Source organism: Pelobates fuscus, chromosome 10 (genome assembly GCF_036172605.1).
Source record: "Pelobates fuscus isolate aPelFus1 chromosome 10, aPelFus1.pri, whole genome shotgun sequence".
In the NCBI taxonomy this organism is placed as follows: domain Eukaryota; kingdom Metazoa; phylum Chordata; class Amphibia; order Anura; family Pelobatidae; genus Pelobates; species Pelobates fuscus.
Genome location: NC_086326.1, coordinates 43,542,188 through 43,566,808, shown reverse-complemented (window position 1 = coordinate 43,566,808; position 24,621 = coordinate 43,542,188). Strand labels below are relative to the sequence as shown.

At 39.5% G+C, this 24,621-nt stretch overlaps 1 protein-coding gene across 2 annotated transcripts in view; it reads right to left on the bottom strand.

Moving 5' to 3' along the window:
- The window catches only part of PLEKHA1 (pleckstrin homology domain containing A1), a 49,497-nt gene that overhangs the window by 3,184 nt on the left and 21,692 nt on the right, over positions 1-24,621 (bottom strand). For both annotated transcript variants that reach the window (XM_063435324.1, XM_063435323.1), the window contains exons 4-11: positions 23,660-23,705; positions 16,275-16,372; positions 11,023-11,148; positions 10,402-10,539; positions 6,210-6,278; positions 6,031-6,095; positions 5,548-5,611; positions 3,217-3,306 (exon numbers count right to left, since the gene is read on the bottom strand). In XM_063435324.1, the coding sequence (XP_063291394.1) occupies positions 3,217-3,306; positions 5,548-5,611; positions 6,031-6,095; positions 6,210-6,278; positions 10,402-10,539; positions 11,023-11,148; positions 16,275-16,372; positions 23,660-23,705 (696 nt within the window). The remainder of the gene's footprint in view (positions 1-3,216; positions 3,307-5,547; positions 5,612-6,030; positions 6,096-6,209; positions 6,279-10,401; positions 10,540-11,022; positions 11,149-16,274; positions 16,373-23,659; positions 23,706-24,621) is intronic.

Below are 24,621 nucleotides of genomic sequence, written 5' to 3'. Positions count from 1 at the left end.
TGCCGTTTCTCTGGAACTGCAATGTTTAACATTGCAGCACAAGGTGCAAAAGGGACACTGCACCCAGACCACTTCAAGGAGCTGAAGTGGTCTGGGTGTCTACAGTATCCCTTTAACCCCTTAAGGACCAAACTTCTGGAATAAAAGGGAATCATGCCATGTCACACATGTCATGTGTCCTTAAGGGGTTAAAGAAACACTATAGTGTCAGACTATTTAACTGCATGGGAAAGGAGTTTAAAACGTAACTTTTATCCTACAATACGCCTGTCTCGCCGTGGCTGGTCTCTCCTCCGTGGCGGAGATCAATCTTTATTATCCAATCCAATGCTTTCCCATAGGAAAGCATTAGGAGGCCATTACATATGCATTGCACCAATAAATACATCTCTATGGGGAGCATTCTGCATCTCCATGCAGAGCGTGGAGACACGGAATGTAGGTGCACGGAGATAGGAAGCACCTCTAGTGGCCATCTGAGTGACTGCCACTAGAGGTATTTCTAGGCAGTAATGCAAGTACCGACTTTTCTATAAAATGGCAGTGTTTACACTACTCAGCATGCAAGGACAGGCTATAGCCACTAGAACCACAACATAAAGCTGTAGTGCTTCTGATCACTATAAGGGTGTAAAGAGAACTATTTGCATTTCACAACACCTGAATGAAGACAGTGAGATTGAAACTTCTCCCGCAGATCATCTGTCCCCTTCCAGGGTTGGTGTAAACAAGTTATTTAGCCATCTATGAGGGAGATATGCATAAACTCTGTAATTAACACCTGTCTCCAAAGCCAAGGAACAGTCAACAAATTTGAGACTCTACCATAACTTCCAGAATTTTCTACTTTAGTTGGATGGAAGAGATCAAAGGGTAAAATGTGTATATAATATCAGACCACTCTGACCACAAATGGGAGGAGTTCCAAGGAGGTCAGCCCTGGGAAGGAACCGCTGCTAACAGACCCCAAGAAACACTTTCTTTTTCATCCCACCACGTGAGTGGAGGCAGCTACGTAACCAGCATGGAGAACAGAAGGAACCAAACCATAAACAAAAACAATAGAAATACTAATGTATTGCATGGAGTTTAAGGCTTATTTATGTATTAATACAATGTTTTTATGTTTATACTTACGACAACTGTAACAGTAGCCTAATTTAACAACCAATATCAAAATATAGAGGTTATTTTACATACACTTTTTGTACATACGTCTGTTTTTTGTCCACATTCCCTAAATAATTACCTTGGGAGTCATTTTTTTACAACTGCAAAAAAAAAAAAAACAACCTCAACATACTTTTTTTCTGTAAGAAAATGCACCTTTGCTCGATCATGCCATCTCTATCAGGCCATACATAATCATGACATTGTTTTGCCAGGTAATGTCAGGAAGAAGGTGTTAGCCTAACAACGGAGCCAACACTAAATGCTCACATACCTAAACCTAAGGAATGAGAAATGAAAATACTACAAGCAAACACATAGCTAGAAAGCTGGAGTTTACACCAGAGGGAAACGGATTCTTTAGCTTGTTAAAGTGCTCTCTGTATCCAGAGTTTGTTAGAGGCACAAGAGCGTTTTAGATATAACTCCAACGAAGAATATGCATAAATAAAATACCGTAGTTCATGATTTTGGAATTACCTGGTTTAACTTAAGCAGAAATAGCAGTCACATTTGAACCAATCCTTGAGTAGTGATTCTTGAACCAGTCTGGGTTATTTACTAAAGAATTTATAGGAATGTAAAGTGAATGCCAAACTAGAACTAGGAAAGCGGACTTGAAGAATGTTTCCAGTTCAGCTATTTGGTCTTTAAATTTAAAATTCAGTTTGAGACATTTCAGTCAAACATGACGCCCAGGAGCTCACGAGTTGCCCCACCGATGAGTGGGATCGTGACATCTCATAACTGTAGGCATACAGCCACATGCCAAACATTGTGAGATGCTTCACACATCTGGAAGTGCAGTGGGTGTGAGTATTCACACTGGCCATGTGACCATCTTGACAAAAGAGGGATTTTTTTTTTAAAGGCAAATATATTCTTGGCAATAAATTTCCAGGTGATTTTGCCAACACGACATACTTGAAGGTGGAATCGTTTGCTAGATATAGTTGCCAAAAACATGTCTTGCTGGACACATAAAACTTCAGGATTATGAGCAGTACTGAAATTGTTGGTCTAATATGTAGCATTTATAATCACATGTGACCAGTTTCCTGAGTGCAGCATTGAAATTCTCCATACTGGGAGCTGCCCATCACAATATGTAAATGTGTTTCCAGGATAACATTGTCAGAGTTATGCATTAAAATGAGAGTTCTCAGAATGCAAAGTGAATTACATTTTTAATACATTTACCCTTACATTTTGCATTTCACTTAGTATCCCCAACAATCCATGCTTTAGAGCATTGGTTCCCAAACCAATCCTTTAACCCCTTAAGGACACATGACGTGTGACATGTCATGATTCCCTTGTATTCCAGAAGTTTGGTCCATAAGGGGTTAAAGGACACTCCAGAAAAATTACAACTTATTGTATTTGTTCTGGTGAGTAGAATCATTCCCTTCAGGCTTTTTGCTGTAAACACTGTCTATTCAGAGAAAATTCAGTGTTTACATTACAGCCTAGAGATACCTCCACGAGACACTGGACTTTCCTCATAGAGTTGCATTGTTTCAATTCATTTCTATGAGGAGAAGCGGATTGGTCAGGGCTGTGTTTGGCTTGTGCTGGCTCAGCGCCTGATCTGCCTCCTTGGCAGTCTCAGCCAATCCAATGGGGAAGCATTGTAATTGGCTGAGAGAATCACTTCTGATTATGTAGGCCAAGCAGGTAGATCAGGGGCAGGGCCAGCAGCAGCAGAATGGAATAAAGGTAAGATTTTACTATATCTAGTGGGCAAGGTTGGGGTAGATGGTTGTTTTAACACTAAAGGATACGAAATAAAATAAAAAACGAATTAACAAATGTATAAAATAATGTGTTAAAACCCCCAAACCATGAAAGTTAACTGCAAAATAGGTTTGCCAATATGGTGACATAGTATACACAGAAGCAGACATTACACAACATAGATATCTGGAAATTAGGGGTTGGTAGTAGGTTGAATCCACTATCCTGCCATAAATAAGCAATGAGAAATACTGGTTACAAGCAGCGTTGGCCTGCATTGTAATGATGTGCTTGGAGGAAGATACCTACAGATGCTGCAGATCTAGCTGGTCCACGCTGTGCCACAATTGCACCGGAAATGGCTCGAATCCAGCTGTGCATTTCCTCTGGGCTGTCAGCCTGTGTTTAAGAAAAAGAAAGAAAAACAAAAGTTAGACCCTCTTTAAATAATTCAGTTTCATTGTTGCCAAGCTTTTATCCAATAATTCCCTTACCTTTTAGAACTGCGATGACATAAGACAGAATAAGGTCACATCAAAAAAGGAAAAGCAAGCAATGAAATTTACCCATTACAATTCTCAACTCTCGACTATTAAGGGGTTTATTCACTAAACAGCAATTTGTAGTGAATTTAATTTTTTTTTTTTTTTTTTTTTTTTTTTTTTATAAAAACCTGCAAAATTAAAGCCAATATACTCAAGCTGGACAATTTACACAAGTCATAATTTCTTGCAACGCTAATTTTAATGCATTACAATCCAGTATTTAATGCATTACAATCCAGTATTTAATGCATTACAATCCAGTATTGTGTGCCTCTGGAATATGTAAGAGGAATTATCGTTTTTTTTTTTTTTTTTTGGAGGTCATACATTACACATCAAGAAAACATCACTATTCAGAGAGAATTGTAAGACAAAAATAAATCAATAGGGGGCAGGGCCTGACTGCCATGGTGGAGAGTCGCATCTTGCTTGAGCTCCTCTCCTACTCAAAGCCGTTTTTAGCTATATCAAGCCCAAAATCTCACTCACCCACCGACTCACCTGCATCCCGATCTGACTGCAGCACACTGTGGAGGTTGGAAACGGGACAGAAGCTCCCTGGCAGCACAATCTGACACGTGGCCTAGAGAGCGACGGACGGGAGAGGCGGCCAATCTCCCAGGCCGGAGCGGTTCAACAGCCCTAATCATTATGCAAGCGCCCCGTAACCCCATCTTTCTACCAAAAATTAACATTTTTATTTTGTGTGCAAAAATTATACAGATTTTTACAAAAACGAGACCGACCAGGAAAAGACGGCACAATGAAAAAGACGTCATAGATATCAGACAAGCCAATCAGAGGAACACACAAGCACGACACCTCCACACATGCACGAGGGGCCACGAACCACACACACGCAGACCACACCAACGGACCGCTCCACAACACCGGGCACCAAGGAGGGACTTCTATACAACGTAACATGACAGCGGAGAAACTACATTATACACCAGAGCACAACAACCTGGACAACCAGCAGGCGCAACACGCGGCACAAAGCCACAGCAATAGACACTGATGTCGGGGAGGGCGGGAAGGCATAGCCAGCGAAGCACTGACATAATCACGCACCACACACCAAACACACGAGGCACGCACACAACGGAGGGTACACCACAAATGACTCAACTCACGTGAAAACTCCATAGAGCCACCACAAAACACAGCTGCCACGGTAGCCAACCCGCCCCCAAAAATACATTTCTCCACGCAACGCAGCGAGTGGCTTTGCCCGACACAAATATAGGTACAGGTAGACGCCTCTAGGGCGACACCCTAAGGGTCACTACCAACCTGCTCTTTTATTACTATGTTTATTAATGTTGATTCTTAACCATTATGCCTCTTATTATTGCAAGCCTGCACCGTGACAGTTGTTTGTTATGTAACAGCGCTTAAACAAAGTCTTAACATGGCCATAAGGCACCAGCATGATACAATGTGTTAACTACGCTCACGCTGTTTATGATGTAAAAATTGTAAGAGATAATGCTTCTACATTGTTCTGTTTACTAATGCTGATCCATAGTTTATCTGCCTTAATTTACCCGCTTATCTTATTACTGCCTACCGGCACCTAGAGGGAGCATGCTCGAATATGATACTATATTAAATGCTGTACAACAATTGACATGATCGAAGAGCCTCTGCGCAGGCCACAACCTGTGAATCCGTTCATGCAAAGATAACCAGGCCTCTGCGCAGGCACTAACCCGCATTAAGAACAATACGTTTGCAATGGAATATGTTATGAAACCAATAAACATAAACACAAAAATTATACAGATTTAAACAAAATTCTAAGTGATTTATTACCTGAATAATTGAAGGGATTCTATAGTGTAAGGAATATAAAGCGGTATTTCTTACACTATAGTGACATCTTGGGGTATGTATTATCCAACAAATAATGAATTCTCATAGACCATCACCAAAGAGATTACAATTTATTATTACTTTCATTTTCAAAACGACCATTCGATGAATTCGAAACAAATGAGAACACTCAACTTTAAAAGTAATTTTGCTCTGTCTCTTGGATTTATGTCTAGTGGTCCATTAGCCCTTTAGCACAATCAAATAAAAACTGTACCTGCACATAAAATGTTCGATAACTGGTTACAATTTCAAAAAGGTTATCCCTCATCATGTTATCACTGTAAACAGATGGAAAAAAGAAATCTGGTTAAACACAGCATACAAGATAAGACAGTTCTATCAGACTTCATGTTACAAATGTAAACTCATGTCTTGTGTGCCAAGTGTAATATCTTAACATTCCGCCAATAAAAAGCCTCTTTGTGTATTCTGCAAACACAAGAGATCTATGCCAGCCAAACTAGAATAAAAAGGAACATTTCAATTTAAAAGGGGCCCTCTAAGCAACATAACCAAATGTGTACTCCATTCAAACTCAAATGTAACAACATCTAGAAACAAGCACATGCAGATTATGTTTTATGATTCTAAGCTACACAAAATGGTTTGGAAAGGTTAGTATCATGGTGCAGGTTTTATGGGCAGTTATATATGTACAAGCGTATTTATTTTATTAAAATTTTAGATATTTTCTCACCTTTGTTTGCACTCTTGGACCTTTTGCACCTCCCTTAACTGTATCTGGCGAAGAGGGTCCCTCTCCTGTGATAAAGGGGAGACAAGAAATTTAAAAAAATAAAAAAAATGTTTAAAGTCCAAACATTTACAGCTTATCCATAAAGCTATAATGGAATAAAGCAATAATGGAGAACCTACCATTTCAGATTTAAAATATCCTATTGTGTTCTCATCTAAAATAAAATATCTTCTTTTCCAGTTTTTCATCTATAAAGAAAAAAAAAAAACACAAAACTAAATTTTAATAAAAAGCTTCTTCATTATTTATGTGAATAGTAAAACGGCACCCTGAAAGGGTGAAGAATTGCTTTACAAAGATATGCAGAAAGGTCTGGCACAAGTATGTGTATGAGGAATTAAAACACTTTTATTTTCCAATAAACAAAAAGGTCCTGCGCTCAAACTCCCACTACTCCAAGGTGGCAGCAATGACCATAGTACACATCAGCCCCAATACATACAAAATGTAAAAACCAAAGAAAAGAGAGTTCTTAGTTGCGTTCGCTCTCAAATCCCTATGCACATTTAAATAACTGGAGATTTTTACTATAACTCCAATGGCCATTAAGTAAAATCTCACCTGCCACATGAGAGTGCAACATCCACCACTGATAACTCCTTCATTCTAGCTGCAGTGTAAAAGGATTGGCCCTAGTTGGTGACACTGACCCAGGCAGGGCAATTCTCTATGTGACTGACCATCACTCCCTTCCTAAACTCCTCTAGCCAAAGCAGTTTTTCCAGGCAGTGCTCTACACAGATGTCTATGCTAAAGAACAGAATGACAGGTGGGGAAGGGACTTTATTAAACATTTTTTTTTACTTTGAGACAAGTATAAGCAAACCAACAGAAAGTGGATCATATATTTAAAGGGACACGATATCTATTTAATTTCAGTCCTTTGAATTGTGGTAAATGAAAGATTTATTTATGTGATAGAGATTATATATATTTACCGATAATCTCGATACCCAGATAGCTACATGGTTACATAACGATTGTCCAAAGTTACAAGATTTACTACTTGACAAGCAATGCTGATCAGATATTTATGCTGTTGAGCAGTTAAGGTAAACAAAAGTTATTTTAACTCCATATTGAATTCCATTAATACAGGATTAGAGAATAAATCTCCATATCCTGGTTCAAAACCTCACTGTAGAAAAATCCTAGCTGGGTTATTTGCTGAAAAGGAAGTTATTTATCCATTATTTCAGAAAAAAGGCAGTGTTTATACTGCTGGTAAGTAACACCTCTAGTGGCAGTCACTCAGAAGGACAGTAGAGGTGCTTCCTAGTCCAGTGTTGCACAGTGTGCAGCATCTCCACGCTCTGCTTGGAGGCGCTGAGCATTCCCCATACAGCTGCATTGATTTAATGCATCTCTATGAATAGATGCAGATTGATATGGTGTTTTGTTGTGCATGCGCAACAGCCTCCAATGCTTTCCTGAGATCATCAATTTATGATCTCTGCCATGGAGGCAGGGCTAACCGCAGCAAGAACAGTGCAGTGTAGAAAATTTTTATTTTTAAAAAAAATAAAAAATAAAAGTAAAATACTCTCTTCTGGGCTATTGGAGTGGGGCCGGCTGCCTACACAGCCACACCACCACTATAGTGTCAGAAACACGTTTTAAGTCCTGACACTATTGTGTTCCTTTAAAAAGAGTTATGATCCGGACTGAATTTTCAGAACAAGTAAAATATAAAGGAAAAAATGGAAAAGGAGGGAAGAGATAGGCAGAAGACCACTGCAAGCAGAAAGTGAAACTACAGGCAGCTAGTTTTTGTAGGTTTCCAAAGTGCTGCATGATCGTAAGAGGGCATACACTTTCTGGCCACAGCAGTTGAGGGGGAGAGGGGACGGGGACGACTCATTTTTTTGTTTTTCTTCAAATCTATACATTTACTAGCAATCCTTCTAGGGCAATGTACAGATGGAATTCAATATGGATTTAAAATAAAAGAACTTGTGTTTACCATAACTGCTCGGCAGCATAAATATTTTATCAGCATTGCTGGTCACATGGCAAATCTTGCAACCTTGGACTTCTGAGGTTTGTAACCATGTAGCTATCTGGGTATCACTATATATAGACACAGAAGGAAATGAGAACCACATAAATAAATATTTTGGTTACCACAAGTCATAGGACCGAAATTAAATGGTTGTGCTCTCAATTTAGTCTAATTGAATAGATCAACATAAGATCACGATATATTGTTGTACAAGGCACTATGTCTCTGGAATGTTTAAAGGGACACTCCAGGCACCCAGACCACTTCTGCCCATTGGAGTGGTCTGGGTGCCAACTCCCACTACCCTTAACCCTGCAACTGTAATTATTGCAGTTTTCATAAACTGCAATAATTACCTTGCAGGGTTAACTCGTCCTCTAGTGGCTGTCTACTACTACTAGACAGCCACTAGAGGGCACTTCCTGGTCTAAAGGACAAGTTTTCCGTGCTATGGCGTCGCTGGACGTCCTCACGCTGTGTGAGGACCTCCAGCGTCACTAAAATCCCAACTACAAGACAAAATAACCCACACAAAACAGTTAATTCCTTCTCCACAAATCTGTCTCTTACTTCCTAGGAAATCTCAAAGGGAAATATTGAGCAGGAAACGTAAAGCAGCGCAATCAAAAACTGTTATTCTGAGCACTATCATAAACTGGAAAACCAAGGGATGGAAAAAGGGAAAAAATAAAAACCATTCTGTAAATCAACTCGCTTTGAGAGGACCGTGATTAGTGGAGAAAGCTCAGCCATATCCTGATTGAAAACCTCACTATACAAAAAATCACATATAGGGTATTTGCTGAAAAGGAAGTCTTAATCCATGATTTCTATAAAGCAGGGGGTGACTAAAAGACAGATAAGCCAGTTATTTTTAGAACAAGTTCCATGATGCTTAGTCAGTCAGACCCTTGATATACAGCATTACAATAGAAATATAGGTGGTAAATGAGTCAAAGCATGTCTCCAAACAGTCCCACTTTTGCTGGGACAGTCCCAATTTCAGAGTGCTGACCCGCTTTAGTTCCCTGGCATCAGCATTTGGGGACAACAGGGAACAGTTTTGAAAGTCGTCCCATAACAAATTAGTAGTTTTTAAAAGAACACTCCATTAAAAACTAACAATTTAGTAGATATACACCTAAAAATTCAGTCTGTGCCAAGGAATACTTCAATCAGAAACTTCTCATTGAGAAACCTCTGTACTTGTAGGGGAGTTTCAGCAACTTTATAAAAGGTGCTGATTTTTATGGCTCTTTGGAAATAGTCACAAGAGACTCTGGAACAAATAATTACAAAAAAAAAAAACAAAAAAACTATGAGACTGAGACTCTGGAACAAATAATTAAAAAAAAATAAAAAAAATTTTAAACTGCAATTCCAAGCTCAAATAGGTAAAAGCTACGAAGCAAATATATCTAGCAACGTGTTTAGCACAATGCATACATTTAATTGTAATATTTGGTGATACCATAAATAAATGGAATTACAAGCACACTTGGGGAGGGGGAGGGGGGGGGAGCATGACTACTATTCGAAGTTCTTACATGTTGCTCTAAATAGTGTGTATGCTGCACAGGCTGTGAAGGATCACTGTGCGGGTTTGCAGGGATGTCATTTAAACGTTGTCCAACCGATGTGACTTGCCCTATTCCTACACATGCTAAATTAAATGGGAGAGAGTAATAGGCAAGGAACTAGTGGCATTTTGAGAAACAGCAGAGGCTTAATTCCATTCCCCAAACACAAAAGGGTGAAAGGAAATGTTGAGCCTTTATTACAAACCCATAACTTTGTAAAGCTGTTCTGAGTTTATAACATAAATCCTTGCACAGAAGCCAAAGTTCAGTTTTATTTCAAATAATACAGGGGAATTAAAACTCCCAGATAACCCTGTTGTGTGGCCTCTAGTGTAAGTACATAGATGTGCTGGGGAAATTTCTCTTTATGACACATCTGAGTCAGTGGTGGGCTTATAACTGCAAAGATGTTTGCATAATGTTACGCTCAAGACGCGATGAACTGGGAGAGAGGGAAACCTGTGCAAATAAACTGTTATGGCGTTCGTCACGTACTTTCAATCTAGCCAGAACTACCACTAAAACAAAAAAAAATGTAAAATCTGAAATGCTTTAGCTTTAAATAAAGAATGCTAGATAATTGAAATCTATATTCATTCAACTGAAGATTCATAATTTAGCAAATGCCTGAAACCTTTGTAACACAGGCACCATGAGAACAATTCCAAGACAGACCATGGCTTTCATTTTCCAACGCCCACAATGAATGCCAGGCAACTAGTGGCTTACCACAGCTCCTTGCTTCACACAGTATCCTGCCTTTATTGCACTGCTCTCCGAAGGGCGCAAGGGGGAGGATGGGAGCTGGCTCTGGGAGCGTTTTAGATTGTTTCGGTCACCAGTATTGGCACACTCACTGATTTCTTGCTGCAGAGAAAAAAATAAAAGGGGATGACAGGCAACAACGAGAGAGCTGTATTACAGATATGACAAAACTAAATTTAATAATACAATCCAAAAAAATCGAAACATGGACTTATTGTATTATAAGCTCAGGATTATAGCAGAAAGTTAGCACAAGTTGGCTTCCATGCACTCCTTAAATATTTTCTCTATTTTAAATCGGATTACTCATCTACTGGACAATAAACATAGGGTGAGAATGAAAGATTGTGAAGTGTGCAGAGAATGTAACAGAACACAGCGTTCCGTGATTCAGCCAGCTACACAACAGAGAAATCTGCAAAATAAGAGACTAGTAAGACTCAATTTCAGACTTTTCCCCTTAAATGAATGCCAGATGGATCTACAAGCCACTGCAAAAGTCACACACCGGTATTCTATTGAAATACAGAACAGAGTTGTAAGTAGTAACGGGTACACCCCCAACTATGGCATTGAAATGCAGACCTGAGTTGGAGTAATAATGGGTACACCCCCCACTATGTCAGTTCGGTAAGAGATCTGTTTTTTGCTGTTCTCTAGCTGATTGTTCAAGGCATCTGCAGGACATGGTTGTTCACAAGACTTTGGTACCTACAAAAGAAGACATATGTTTAGACACACCATGTACATGTTCTTCAAAAAAAATCTCTGCACGAAGCCGGTTTTAGATTATTCTGAACTGTAATTTCTCTGGAAATTAAAACATTGAATAAAATACTGTAAAAAAAATAAAATAAAAATTAGATTAACTACAATTTTAAGGGATGTTCAATAGATGCTCTGCTTACCTCAAAATACAGTTGCAAGAAAAAGTATGTGAACCCTTTGGAATGATATGGATTTCTGCACAAATTGGTCATAAAATGTGATCTGATCATCATCTAAGTCACAACAATAGACAATCACAGTCTGCTTAAACTAATAACACACAAAGAATGAAATGTTGCCATGTTTTTATTTAACACACCATGTAAACATTCACAATGCAGGTGGAAAAAGTATGTGAACTCTTGGATTTAATAACTGGTTGAACCTTCTTTTGGCAGCAATAACTTCAACCAAACGTTTCCTGTAGTTGCAGATCAGACATGCACAACGGTCAGGAGTAATTCTTGACCATTCCTCTTTACAGAACTGTTTCAGTTCAGCAATATTCTTGGGATGTCTGGTGTGAATCACTTTATTGAGGTCATGCCACAGCATCTCAATCAGGTTGAGGTCAGGACTCTGACTGGGCCACTTCAGAAGGCGTATTTTGTTCTGTTTAAGCCATTCTGTTGTTGATTTACTTCTATGCTTTGGGTCATTGTCCTGTTGCAACACCCATCTTCTGTTGAGCTTCAGCTGGTAGACAGATGGCCTTAAGTTCTCCTGCAAAATGTCTTTATAAACTTGGGAATTCATTTTTCCTTCAATGATAGCAATCCGTCCAGGCCCTGACGCAGCAAAGCAGCCCCAAACAATGATGCCCCCACCACCATACTTCACAGTTGGGATGAGGTTTTGATGTTGGTGTGCTGTGCCTCTTTCGCCACACAGTGTTGTGTGTTTCTTCCAAACAACTAAATTTTGGTTTCATCTGTCCACAGAATGTTTTGCCAGTACTGCTGTGGAACATCCAGGTGCTCTTGTGCAAACTGTAAACGTGCAGCAATGTTTTGTTTGGACAGCAGTGGCTTCCTCTGTGGTATCCTCCCATGAAATCCATTCTTGTTTAGTGTTTTACTTATTGTAGATTCGCTAACAGGGTTGTTAACATTTGCCAGTGACTTTGTAAGTCTTTAGCTGACACTTTAGGATTCTTCTTCACCTCATTGAGCAGTCTGCCCTGTGCTCTTGCAGTCATCTTTACAGGACGGCCACTCCTAGGGAGAGTGGCAGCAGTGCTGAACTTTCTCCATTTATAGATAATTTGTCTTACCGTGGACTGATGAACAGCAAGGCTTTTGGAGAGACTTTTATAACCCTTTCCAGCTTTATGCAAGTCAACAGTTCTTAATCGTAGGTCTTCTGAGAGCTCTTTTGTGCGAGGCATCATTCACATCAGGCAATGCTTCTTGTGAAAAGCAAACCCAGAACTGGTGTGTGTTTTTATAGGGCAGGGCAGTTGTAACCAACACCTCCAATCTCATCTCATTGATTGGACTCCAATTGGCTGACATCTCACTCCAATTAGCTCTTGGAGAGGTCATTAGTCTAGGGGTTCACATACTTTTTCCACCTGCATTGTGAATGTTTACATGGTGTGTTCAATAAAAACATGGCAACATTTCATTCTTTGTGTGTTATTAGTTTAAGCAGACTGTGATTGTCTATTGTTGTGACTTAGATGATGATCAGATCACATTTTATGACCAATTTGTGCAGAAATCCATATCATTCCAAAGGGTTCACATACTTTTTCTTGCAACTGTATATAGCAACTGACATCACAATCCAATTACAGGGTTACTCCTAGCATTATAACCACTACAGCCTGGCAAGGTTTCCTGGTAATGGGACAAACCATTTGGTAGTAACCATGTCCCCTCTTACCTGGGTCCGTGCTGAACTCTGAGGCTCCTCTAATGCCTTGTGATGCGCTTCCAGCTTCTGCAGAACCTGGAAGTTCCAACCCAGTTGCCATGGAGTGTCAGCTGACTGCTTTTTGCCAATAATTGGCACATGGTGCAAAGAAAGTTGCCCAGAATTGATATTAGCCAGCCCAGAACTCGTCATTGGCTGGCTCATGACGACCCTATGAAGATGCCAGAGGTGGAGTTACACCCCCAGCAGCCAAGGGGTTATAGTAAATCAAAAACACTGCCCATATAGTCTCGAGGCACCATGACCACTTCAAGTCTGAAGTAATTATGGCGCTTGACGTAACTCCTTAATTCAGGGCACATATTTCATTGGACAAGAAACAAAATTAGGTTAAGTGATGTTTTCCCCTTGAAAGGTACTTGTTTCTGTGAGGCAACTGAGGCTTTCTAAAGTTTACAAAGTTCTATATTTCTGAAAGAAACAACAGTCATAACATCCAGGGCATGATTTTAGGAAGACAACGGTTCAACTCAACCTATTTCAGTGCATGCAAACAAGTTCTCAACAAAACGTCATTTCAGCATCTAGTCAAAAAGGGACCTTTTGTGCCTGAAGCATGGACAACAAAGGAATAAGGTACTAGATAAAATGGTCAAAAATCAGGGTTGAGGTAGCTTTAATTGCGGTAGGGGAACATATTTTGCAAAGGGCACGCTTAGCCGAGGTCAGGAACATGGCTACAGGAGTACGAATGAGTAGAGAGGAAGGGGAGCAAGGCACGCAAGTGTTATAATAAAATGTCAGGTGTCTTTTGGTCATTTTTGAGAAATAATATATACAATTTGCAAGATGTAAAGATGTTGAGTTTTTTGTTTTGGTTTATTAATAGTTTTAAACAAACCATTTTTTTTTTTCAAGGTTTCACATTTAAAGACGCCTACACTGTATATAGAGTACTAAAACTAAAGATAGGTGTGAAGGAACACAGGCCATTTTGAAATGTTCCATTTCACATATTTTTGTGGGTAGGTTTAAGCCTGTCTCCACAGTTCAAAGAGGTTTCACAAGAAAGTGATTATTCTTCAGTCAATCAGATGTGCGTAGGAGTAAAACTGGCTTCTAGCAGGAAATCTAAGCCTGACACATAACTGTGCACATCTGAAGCAGGGAGGGGGTAGAAAAATTAATCGGATAGGAAAGTGCTGTCTTCTTTGTGAGTCAGAACAATTCTTTCTTTCTGAAATGGTATTTACCTCTAAGAAAATAAAAATAAATATAGTATATTTTGCAAGGTTCAGAGCATAAAGAAAATGCAATACACATAAAGTAAAAAAAAAGTTAATATTCATATTAAAGATTAAGGTTACCAATACCAAACTAAAATAAAAGCAGTGTATAGAATTAAAGAGAACAATGAATATTCACGGGAAAGATGAATTTTAGATTTATTTAAAGCACTGCCCCAAGCACCATAACAACCACAGCAGGCTTTAATATTTTTAATGCCAGATATGCCCTCACATTCTCACAGGGCAAGTAGGCAAATCATTTGCAAACTGAAAACTTACAGGCAACGGTCTGAGACTCCATGAGATTTTGAACTTCCTGCATGGAGCTTCTGTTAGCTCCCCGGAGTCAAGCCTTGCAGTGAATGTCAGCGGAGTGCTCCCAACCAACGAGCCAAGTTCTGAGCTGCTGGCCTAGGTCTGACCACCGAGCAGAGAGCTTCTGGCTCTCCTTGAGGAGTTGACCAGCACAAGGCTGACCCCAGGTAAGAAATCAAAACATATGCATACAGTTTGACTACTTATGGGTGGGGATTCTGGTACCATAAACACTATAGTGCCCTGTAGTGGTTATAGTGTTCCTTTAAAATATTAACGAAACAGAAAAAAATCGCTTATGGAAATAAGGCCTTATCCTAAAGCGGATCTGACATGTTACAAAGGTGATACAAATTCCAACAATACAATTGTTTGTTGATAGGAAAATGATGGAGCTTGTTGTTAGGTATGACTTTTGCCGACGCACATGACCAGGTTCAGTGAGTAAACCATTTATCACTATAGATGCGCAGGAAGTGAGCTAGCAGAGTTTTGCTAAGAAAAGCAACTTTAGATTGGCACGTTTGGGAAGCCGTTCTTGGCCATTTCAACACAAAACAAGGAACGAAAAAAAATAAAAATACACCACAGACAAAAGCAGGGTTGCATATGCTGGCACAGATTTTGATGAAGGGTAGACAATACGCAAACTAAACTTCCTGTCCAGTACCCAGAAAGTATCAATATTTAATGACCAGCTGGGATCTAAAAAATATAAAAAAAAAAATAATAAAAACAATTATATACCCATAAATGCTTGTCATCCTCACACAACTGCATTATTCATGGCTCATAAAACAAACCTTTATACCTATAAAACTTCATGGCTCATAAAACAAACATACTTCAACCTGTAAAACCATTTCTGTAATTCTGTCCAGGTGGTGACACGGAGTGATGTGCAGGGGAAATTAGGCTAAATTAAAATTCAGCATGTGAAAGCAGAAAATTATGATTTACAGAAAAACTTTGAATGAAATACTGAAAAAAAAAAATGCGATTGGTTCCAAAAAGAGAGTCTCAATAAGGCACACTGCAGTTCTCATACCACGTGATAGATGCAGAAAGCGTGAAAACATATGAGGAATAAACCTGGCGTGGAACGTGGAATTACGCTCTAAAGGGACACAGCACTGCCCCCCCAAAAACTTGCATGCATTTAATATAGCATTATTTTTATTGGGTGTATATCTAAAAACGGCTTTAAAAAGCTGCAGTTCTCTTGTCTGCAGCCTTTGCAAGCCCTCCTTCTACCCCAGCCCAGGCTCTCTCTGGCTGTCCAGCCAGACTTCCCAATGTAACTCAATGAGATATCTTTGCAAGGCAGGTACTCTAAGCTAAATTGGCAGGAAGTAACGGCCACTTGTCTGGTCTGGCAGAAGAGAGGGTGATGTGACAGGGTTAATTTACAAAAGTGCCAATTTTGTGAAACATACATAGATAGAACAAAGAGCAGTACATTTTTTAGTTCTATTGGATGAACCCAAGCTTTTAAGAAGCAGACTGTTCCATGTAACCGCTGCCCATAAACTTGAGTCTATATAGTTCAGAAATTTAAAGAAAGAGATAAGAGAAGGGGGTGCTTACTGTAATTTTGGTGGCCTTGTTGAGCACATTGACCCAGTCTACCAAGTCTTGCTGATCATTGGCCTGGAGAAAGTATTTTCGCATGCCAGCATTCATTACTGCAGGAGACAAAAAAAATAATTGTTAATATTCACAATGTAATTCAGATGAAACCTATGTAATCGCAGCTTTGTAAAAAGTCTTTAAAGTCAGCTACCTTTTCATTTCAGCAATTTGGGCCTTGAAACTCAATTTGAATTCCTAACAAATCACACTATAATGAATAACCCTGCAAACGGTGCAATGCACTTTATATAAAAAATTTAAAATAAAACATTTTTGGACAAAAATGAAGTACATGTACACAAACATTCTGAGCTTCAATTATATGCACAATAGGCAGAATGTGTGCTGGGCAGTAAAGAGGAACAAAGAATCCTGGGATTCCTGTTTGTTGCCGTCTATCTAGATTGGGAGACACACGTCACAATAGTTCTGGCTTTGTAGGCTGACTACATAAAGTAAACAAAAGGGGAATACATTTTTAAAAAAAATGCAAATTCTGACATTTGTGCGAGTTAAAGAGACATAATTGATGTGGTCGTTACTTCAAACACTAGTCCTGCAGCACCTTCTCCTCTGTTTACACATTAGCTACAAGGTCAAAGAACTTGCCATTCACACATAAGTTGTTAAGTACTAGTTAAGTCACTCGACGGGCCTTTTATTTTTATTTATTTATTATGGCGATATGTCCTCTTGTGAAGATTATCGAGGAGAAGCAGAAATAAAAAAAATTAAAAAAAAAACACATGCCTTAACATGCCTCTCCTAAGCACCATCATCTTTATCTGCCAGGTGTGTCTGTCACTTTTAAACTGTACTCTGAGGCATGTAATGACAGAGCCGCTTTAACCTTACTTGGGATACAGAGCTGGTGTCATTAAAATACAAAAGTTAAAGTGCCACTGCAAATGGAACTAATATATAAGCTTTTTTGGTATGGTCCTCAACCTATTTTAACATTTTGTAGCAGTCATTTTTTGTTAACTTTCCCATTTATAATATTGCAAAGCGCTGAGGAATAAGTTAGCGCTATATAAATGCCAATAATAATTTTACCTTTTGATTTTCTATGACATTTTCAAGAAAATATTTAGAGGACCACTCTGGGCACCATAACAACCTAATTCGTAAGAGATATGTATGTACCTTTTCACTCAGTTTTCTAAATGGAGAGCTAATTAAAAACCTCAGACCAAGAAAGGAAGTAGCTGGGCAGACCGGTTGTGTTTCTGGTGCTGTGACTATTTCTATTTAAAATCAGGTCAGAAGTCATAGCAGCACAGTTTAGATGACCACATGAAGCTCCTGGATAAGCTGACAGAGAAAGCTCAGTTGATGGATAGGAGCGCTAATTAAAGGGCAAATGTTCTATAGATTGACTGTGCAAACAAATGTAATCTCTTAGCTGCTACCACATTGTAATGTGCAATTCTCCAAAAATCACAGCAAAGGCAATTTTTTGTACCAGATTCAGTGGATCTGGTACAAAACATTCTGACAGAGAAAGCTGGTCTCAAGGTAACACGCATTGCTGCCTGCTATGCTTCATAACTGATTGATGACCATCTCCCAGTGGCTAATGCCGCAGTGAAGACACGGAAATCTGACAGAGTCCTGTCATTTTAGGTGAATGGGAAGTGGATACATACATTAAGATAGAAGGATGAATGGTATGAGAAGAATGCTTTTGTTTACCAAAAGTCACACCCATTGTAGTGTATGCAGACATTTTGGAAGATTGGCATTTCAATATCATGGCTCGGTCACACCCCCTCCCTCCCAAGATGAGTATCATAGAAAGATAGAATATTTCTGAAATGCTCATGTTGACGGAACGTTAGTGAAATTCAAACACTGTCAAAAGATATACTAAGACAGAGTAGGGACAAATTCTTGACAGAAGGCAGAGCTACAGCTGTCAAGTGTTTTTCATTTACCTAGCAGTTACTAGTGAGGCCTGTAAGGAAAAAAGACATTGTACATTAAGGATCCCCCGGTCTCAGACCTCAGTGTTGTACCAACGCTCATCACCAAAATCACCGCAATTATAAGCAAGTGTGTGCAAGGAAAATTATGGTCTCCTTACGGCACAATGTGCGCGTCCCTTTAAAACCCTTGTGTGTTGTTTCTAATTTGTATTCATTTTTTTTACTACACCGAAGCCATATACAAGGTAAATGATAAGTACTTTTATTTATGAGCAAACACTGAACAGACTCAGAACACTTATAGTTTGCGAAGTAGATTCATCCATGCTTTTTTCCCTAGAAAGCAAAGTATTCGAGACAAGTTCCCATACAGGACACACGGATATAATAAAAGTTATTTTGCTTGAGGGGGCGGAGCCTGACATTTAGGACAGAAGTGTGGGGCTTGAGCTCCCGAGTCTCTAACCACTTTTGAGGTGAAAATCACAACTACTGAGCAGCCACTTGTTATTAGAAGGCACTCTCTCGAGTCTGGGGACCTGGAATGATCGCACAGACACCTGAATCTTGCCTGTAAACCTTTGGAGACCCAAGCCACGCTGCTGCGGCCTACCGAGACAGGAGCTGGGGAGAGGCAGCCACTCTTAATCAGCTGCGATCCAATCTCCCCCCCCCCCCCAAATCCCCCTCTGGACCGGCAGGGCTTCTCCCAGTACCGACTGGACATTCTGGGGCTGTAAGCACTGCTCTTAGCCTCTGCTAAGCATAGAAAAGATGGCGGCACCTCGTGTGTTCTGAGCCACAAGATGGCAACTGCCATTACGTCCATCTTAATTGCCACAACGGGGCTTAGTTGACTCCTTTCTGCAATGCTTGGATACGGTCTTTCAGAGATTCTGGCTGAGGATCCTAGAGGGTGAGCAGGCTACCCTAGCTGAGTGGAAGATGGTTCTGGAGAGATATGAGCAACCAGAGCAGAGCTGGCCTCCTACGGGCAATGATTACAAGCAAGCACATACTGTTCACTCTACTGTTCGCCTATGCAGGCCGAGGGCCCCTCGAGGCATTGCCTCCAAGCAGCAACCACTGAAGTAGAGGATCAACGGAGCACCGTCAACGGAGCACAGCACCTAGACACTCTGCTTACCCAGGAAGGGGGATGGACTTGGTTCCGGTAAATACCAGAGTCCGTGGCATTGGAACACTCTACCCCATACAGGCAGGAGAGGAAACCTGAAACTCCACGCTTCTGCTCCACCTCACCTGAGCACACCCCACTCCTGCCACTGGTGGGGATCGGGGATCCAGAATCCAGGTTTGCAGGCTGAGGTCTACTCTAATGATGGCAGTTGCCGGGTCGTCTGACTAAAGACTGGCTGTCATGCTTTAATATATGCTTTCTGTTCGCTCTTGTCTTTAACTACATATTCTTTTATTTTGTCTCTCACACAAAGTGAAATGCAGAAGCTCATTACATTAATGTTGGGGTGCCGCAGTATCTAGTGGCCCTATAACACTCTGTTCATATATTGTTTATATTTTTCATGTTATTCCTGTTCCTGCAACGTCCATTGTTATACCACTATTAGACACCACTCAGATGGTCTGGTACTTAGATTGGCCTAGTTCGATGTGCTTAGCCTGATATAACTCACTGGGTATACCTTAAACTCTAGGGATGCCAGCACACAGCACAGGACGTCTCACTAAGTGTCTGCAGGAACAGAGTATTTCTTGATTTATTTGTTTTTGGTTTTATTAACTTTATAAAAAGTGAATCAATCTTGACAAACCCAAAAAAAAAAAATTAAAATTTTTTTTTTAATTATTCTGTTCACTTTTGAATTGGTGCAGCAACAGCACATATGGGTGATATTTGAGGGAAGTGGGTTACTCTCAAACTTTAGTTATCAGCCTGTATGTTGTCAAAGCAGTACACTAGATAGGGATGATAAATGCCCAGATTGGTATGTAGGGAATGCAAGAAAAAGTCTCCAGACAGCGGATTTCAAGGGACAAGTTGGAATCTGCCCTTCAAAACAAAAGGCTCAACTCTTTGATAGATTCTTCTTTCCTCAATGGAACATGCTATTTACTCTACACGCCGCTCCCTCCTCTGGTATAAAGCAACTGTAAGTATTGGGAACCAGCAATAAACTATCCAGATGTGTTTTCCCTACATTAAAAAAAAAAAAAGACACAATTACAGATTTTCATTACCCACAGTAATGGGTATAGAACATTTACTATAAGATGCTGTCCAAACCATGATCTCTGTTCTTGGGAACCATGCTAAAGACATTTTCAATTACCAAAAAAAAAAAAAAAAAAGTAAATAGCATGTCCCACTGTTCCATTGAGGAAAGAAGAATCTATCAAAGAGTTGAGCCTTTTGTTTTGAAGGGCAGGTTCCAACTTGTCCCTTGAAATCCGCTGTCGAGACTTTTTCTTGCATTCCCTACATACCAATCTGGGCATTTATCATCCCTATCTAGTGTACTGCTTTGACAACATACAGGCTGATAACTAAAGTTTGAGAGTAACCCGCTTCCCTCAAATATCACCCATATGTGCTGTTGCTGCACCAATTCAAAAGTGAACAGAATAATAATAATAATAAAAAAATCTTTATAAATAAAATAAATATAAAAAAAAAAAAGAAAGGTTTTATTTTGAGCACTGGTCACCCCTAAGAGGAGCATAACAAAGAGACTGCTTTCGGGTTGCCATTAAAGGGACACTATAGTCACCTGAACAACTTTAGCTTAATGAAGCAGTTTTGGGATATAGAACATGCCCCATGCAGCCTCACTGCTCAATCCTCTGCCATTTAGGAGTTAAATCCCTTTGTTTATGAACCCTAGTCACACCTCCCTGCATGTGACTTGCACAGCCTTCCATAAACACTTCCTGTAAAGAGAGCCCTATTTAGGCTCTTTATTGCAAGTTCTGTTTAATTAAGATTTTCTTATCCCCTGCTATGTTAATAGCTTGCTAGACCCTGCAATAGCCTCCTGTATGTGATTAAAGTTCAATTTAGAGATTGAGATACAATTATTTAAGGTAAATTACATCTGTTTGAAAGTGAAACCAGTTTTTTGTTTTCATGCAGGCTCTGTCAATCATAGCCAGGGGAGGTGTGGCTAGGGCTGCATAAACAGAAACAAGGTGATTTAACTCCTAAATGACAGTGAATTGAGCAGAGAAATTGCAGGGGAATGATCTATACACTAAAACGGTTTTATTTAGCTAAAGTAATTTAGGTGACTATAGTGTTCCTTTAAATGCCTCACTAATTATGCAACTGTTCTCAACCTGCACAGTCTCTTTACTGTTTGTAAAGTCTTACCTTACCTGGGTAATCATTAATCTTAAAATAAAATCAGTCTATGCTCCAAGTCAGTTTGTTGCCAGTTGTCTTCTGACTGACACATTGTGGTTTGTCTGTTTACAAGGGGGATGTTAACTTCTCCAGAATTTACACCATGGGCTAAAAACACTGAAAAGTCTCATTTAACTTCTGCTGACTTGTTTTTATTCCCCATAAAATGCTCAGTTTTCTTTTACATAATCCAGTTCGGACAAGGTAAGACTAGGGCAAACATTGCAAATTAGAAGGAGAAATAGAAACACTGTCTCATTTCTTCTCCCCTATGCTTTGTCTTTGCACCTGTCAGTCAGCATAGACAAAGCATAGGGGAGAAGAAATGAGACCGTGATTGACTGGGAATTATGATGGAGGTGCACATTATACATTTAATTTTTCTCTGGTCACAAATACATATTTGTTAAATATAAGAATATTTAAAAAAAATATATTACCAGCCTTTAGATTGTAAGCTTACGGGCAGGGTTCCCTACCTGTTGAGTCTGTCTGTTTCTTGCTTGTTGGGCAAGTTAATAAAAATGTCTAATCTGTACAACACCCTTAAAGATTCTAACATTTTTTCTCTTACCACCTTTGCTTTTTTTTTTGTTTTATTTTGTAGCATTGTAAAATGTTATCAGGGTAGAGCAGAATTTAATCCCTTAGATAAATGCCCTAATGGAACAAAAATAAATACATGTCTACCAGCAAACAGAAGGAGCTATATTCAAAGGAAATCCAGCAGGATATAGGTCTATCTATACAGGAAATCCTGTCTTAAAATAGATGGAATCGAGAGGGCCAACAGGACAGGAATATGTAATTGTCTTAATAATAAAAAAATTTTTTAAAGTATTTTTATTTGAAATTACAGTTAGAGTACCTGGAGAAGCCTGTACTAGCAGGGCATTCATTAGATATTTTAAACTTTACCAAACACAGCCTGCTGCCAAGTGTCTTATTTGAACAGAGAGGAACTCCCAAAATAACTGTATTTTGGCAAAGTCAGCCAGCTCATACTTCCCGAGCACAGACCTAAACCAAAGTACATTATGCTAGCTTTCTACATATGCTACACCTTAACCCTTGTATAGTTAGACAAATGTGTTGGCTTAAAAACACAAAGGGATTTGAATTTCTATTTTTTTTTATTTTTTATTATTGATCAGACACAGACACACACACACACACACACACTTCTGAGATGCTGGCGTTGTAGTGCTATGCTACATCTCACATCCCGAGAAAGGATATGGATGTAGAATAATTGTGAACTGATAAGAAGGCCAATTTTTCTTAAAATTAAAAAAAAAAAAAAATGTTTTAGAAAACATGATAATATAAAAAAAAAAAAAAAAAAAAAGAGTTTGTGGCTGAATTTAATCCCTTAATGTGACATTCTCTGCAGTAGTGACAATCTGGTCCTCTGATGAGCAGCTAAGTTACACACAGATCTATACAGTAGAGGCATTAACCCCCTAAACTAAACAACATAAAGCAAGCGGCACATAATGGTGAACTGAAGAAACCAGCAGTCTGCAATATGAAGCTGTATTTGGTTGCCTCAAATGCCTATATATATATTTACATTTTGTTCTTGTTTTCTGTTAATCACTGGAGACCAGAGGTCATGAAGAAGTGGAATTTGAGTCATGTTTTGAGAAGCATGCTGTATAATGTATTATGCATTTTGTTCTCATATATGTGAGTACACATCGCATTTACTGACAGTCTACAACAGGTTATATCATTATTTTTCATCCTTATAAGGCAAGACGTGAATATATAAATTTTACGTTCACATTTTAAAAGATGCTCTCTCATTTGTTTAACACACACACTTATCTTTGCAGACATGTGATGTGTACGTTGACAACCATTTCTGAAATGGGAATATTAGGATTTTGGCATTTAGAACAGAATGGAGACCTGCCAATGCTATTCACAAACATGCAAATTGACTGGAATTTAAAGTAAATTGAGGCCACAAATTGATAGAATTCGGTCTTACGTTCAGCAAAAATTAAAAAGTCAATGCTACTCACCAAAGCAGTATTCAGCTTTTGGTCGGAGTTTGGTGGCATCGCTGACCTATACAGAAAAAAATAAAAATAGATAGAGCACATTTAGTCATGAAAAAGGTAGACTGTAAGTTTGTCTTTTAACACAAGGTGTAAGCCTAAAATTAATGCTTGTGTTCAGACCCTTCAAGGGATAATTAGGAAGTGAAATTCCCTTATATAATGTTAAAGGAACACTATACTCTGACTCTAGTCTGGCCAATCAGCATCTTTTCATGCAGATTGTGGAGATGCTGAACGTCAGTGCTGAACAATGTGCACACTGCCCCATGAAGCGTCCCCAGTAGCCATCTGAGGATTGGTCACTGGAGGTGTCCCTAGGGAGCAATGTAAACACTGCCTGAAAAGGTTGCATGGACTGACTATACTCACCAGAACAAATACAATAAGCTGTAATAGTTCTGGTGACTATAGGGTCCCTTTAAGTTAATGTCCCTCACTGACTCAATTGTGTTTCCAATGCCATGTCTCTCCAATCTACCATCATGTCTATGAGGGGGGGTCCCAGAAAACACACAGTCCCAAATCCCTCCTAGCTCCTCCAGTGTGGGCCAAGCTCTCTGACGCGGTTTCCCTGTGATGCATGCGTCTGACAGCCTCATCACTGATATCCAGACATGCAACCGCAGAATAAAGCAACTTTAGTAATAAGTGTCTGGAATACACACTGTGGGCAAACACTGCTTGCCAGGCTCTTCAAGCACATTGAAGAAGAGTCCAAGCACAGCCATGATGTGATCCAGGTCACCAACAATTTGGACATCGAAAGCTGCGTCCAGGCACCTCTCTATTCTCGAAACATACTGTCAAACCAGGATGGATGGTGGCAAACTGCATTAAAGTTTTTAGGCGGCCAGGAATGGTCTCTGGGATTGTGTTTTAAGCCGCCTGAATTACAGACTATCCAAAAAGTCTGATATACTAAG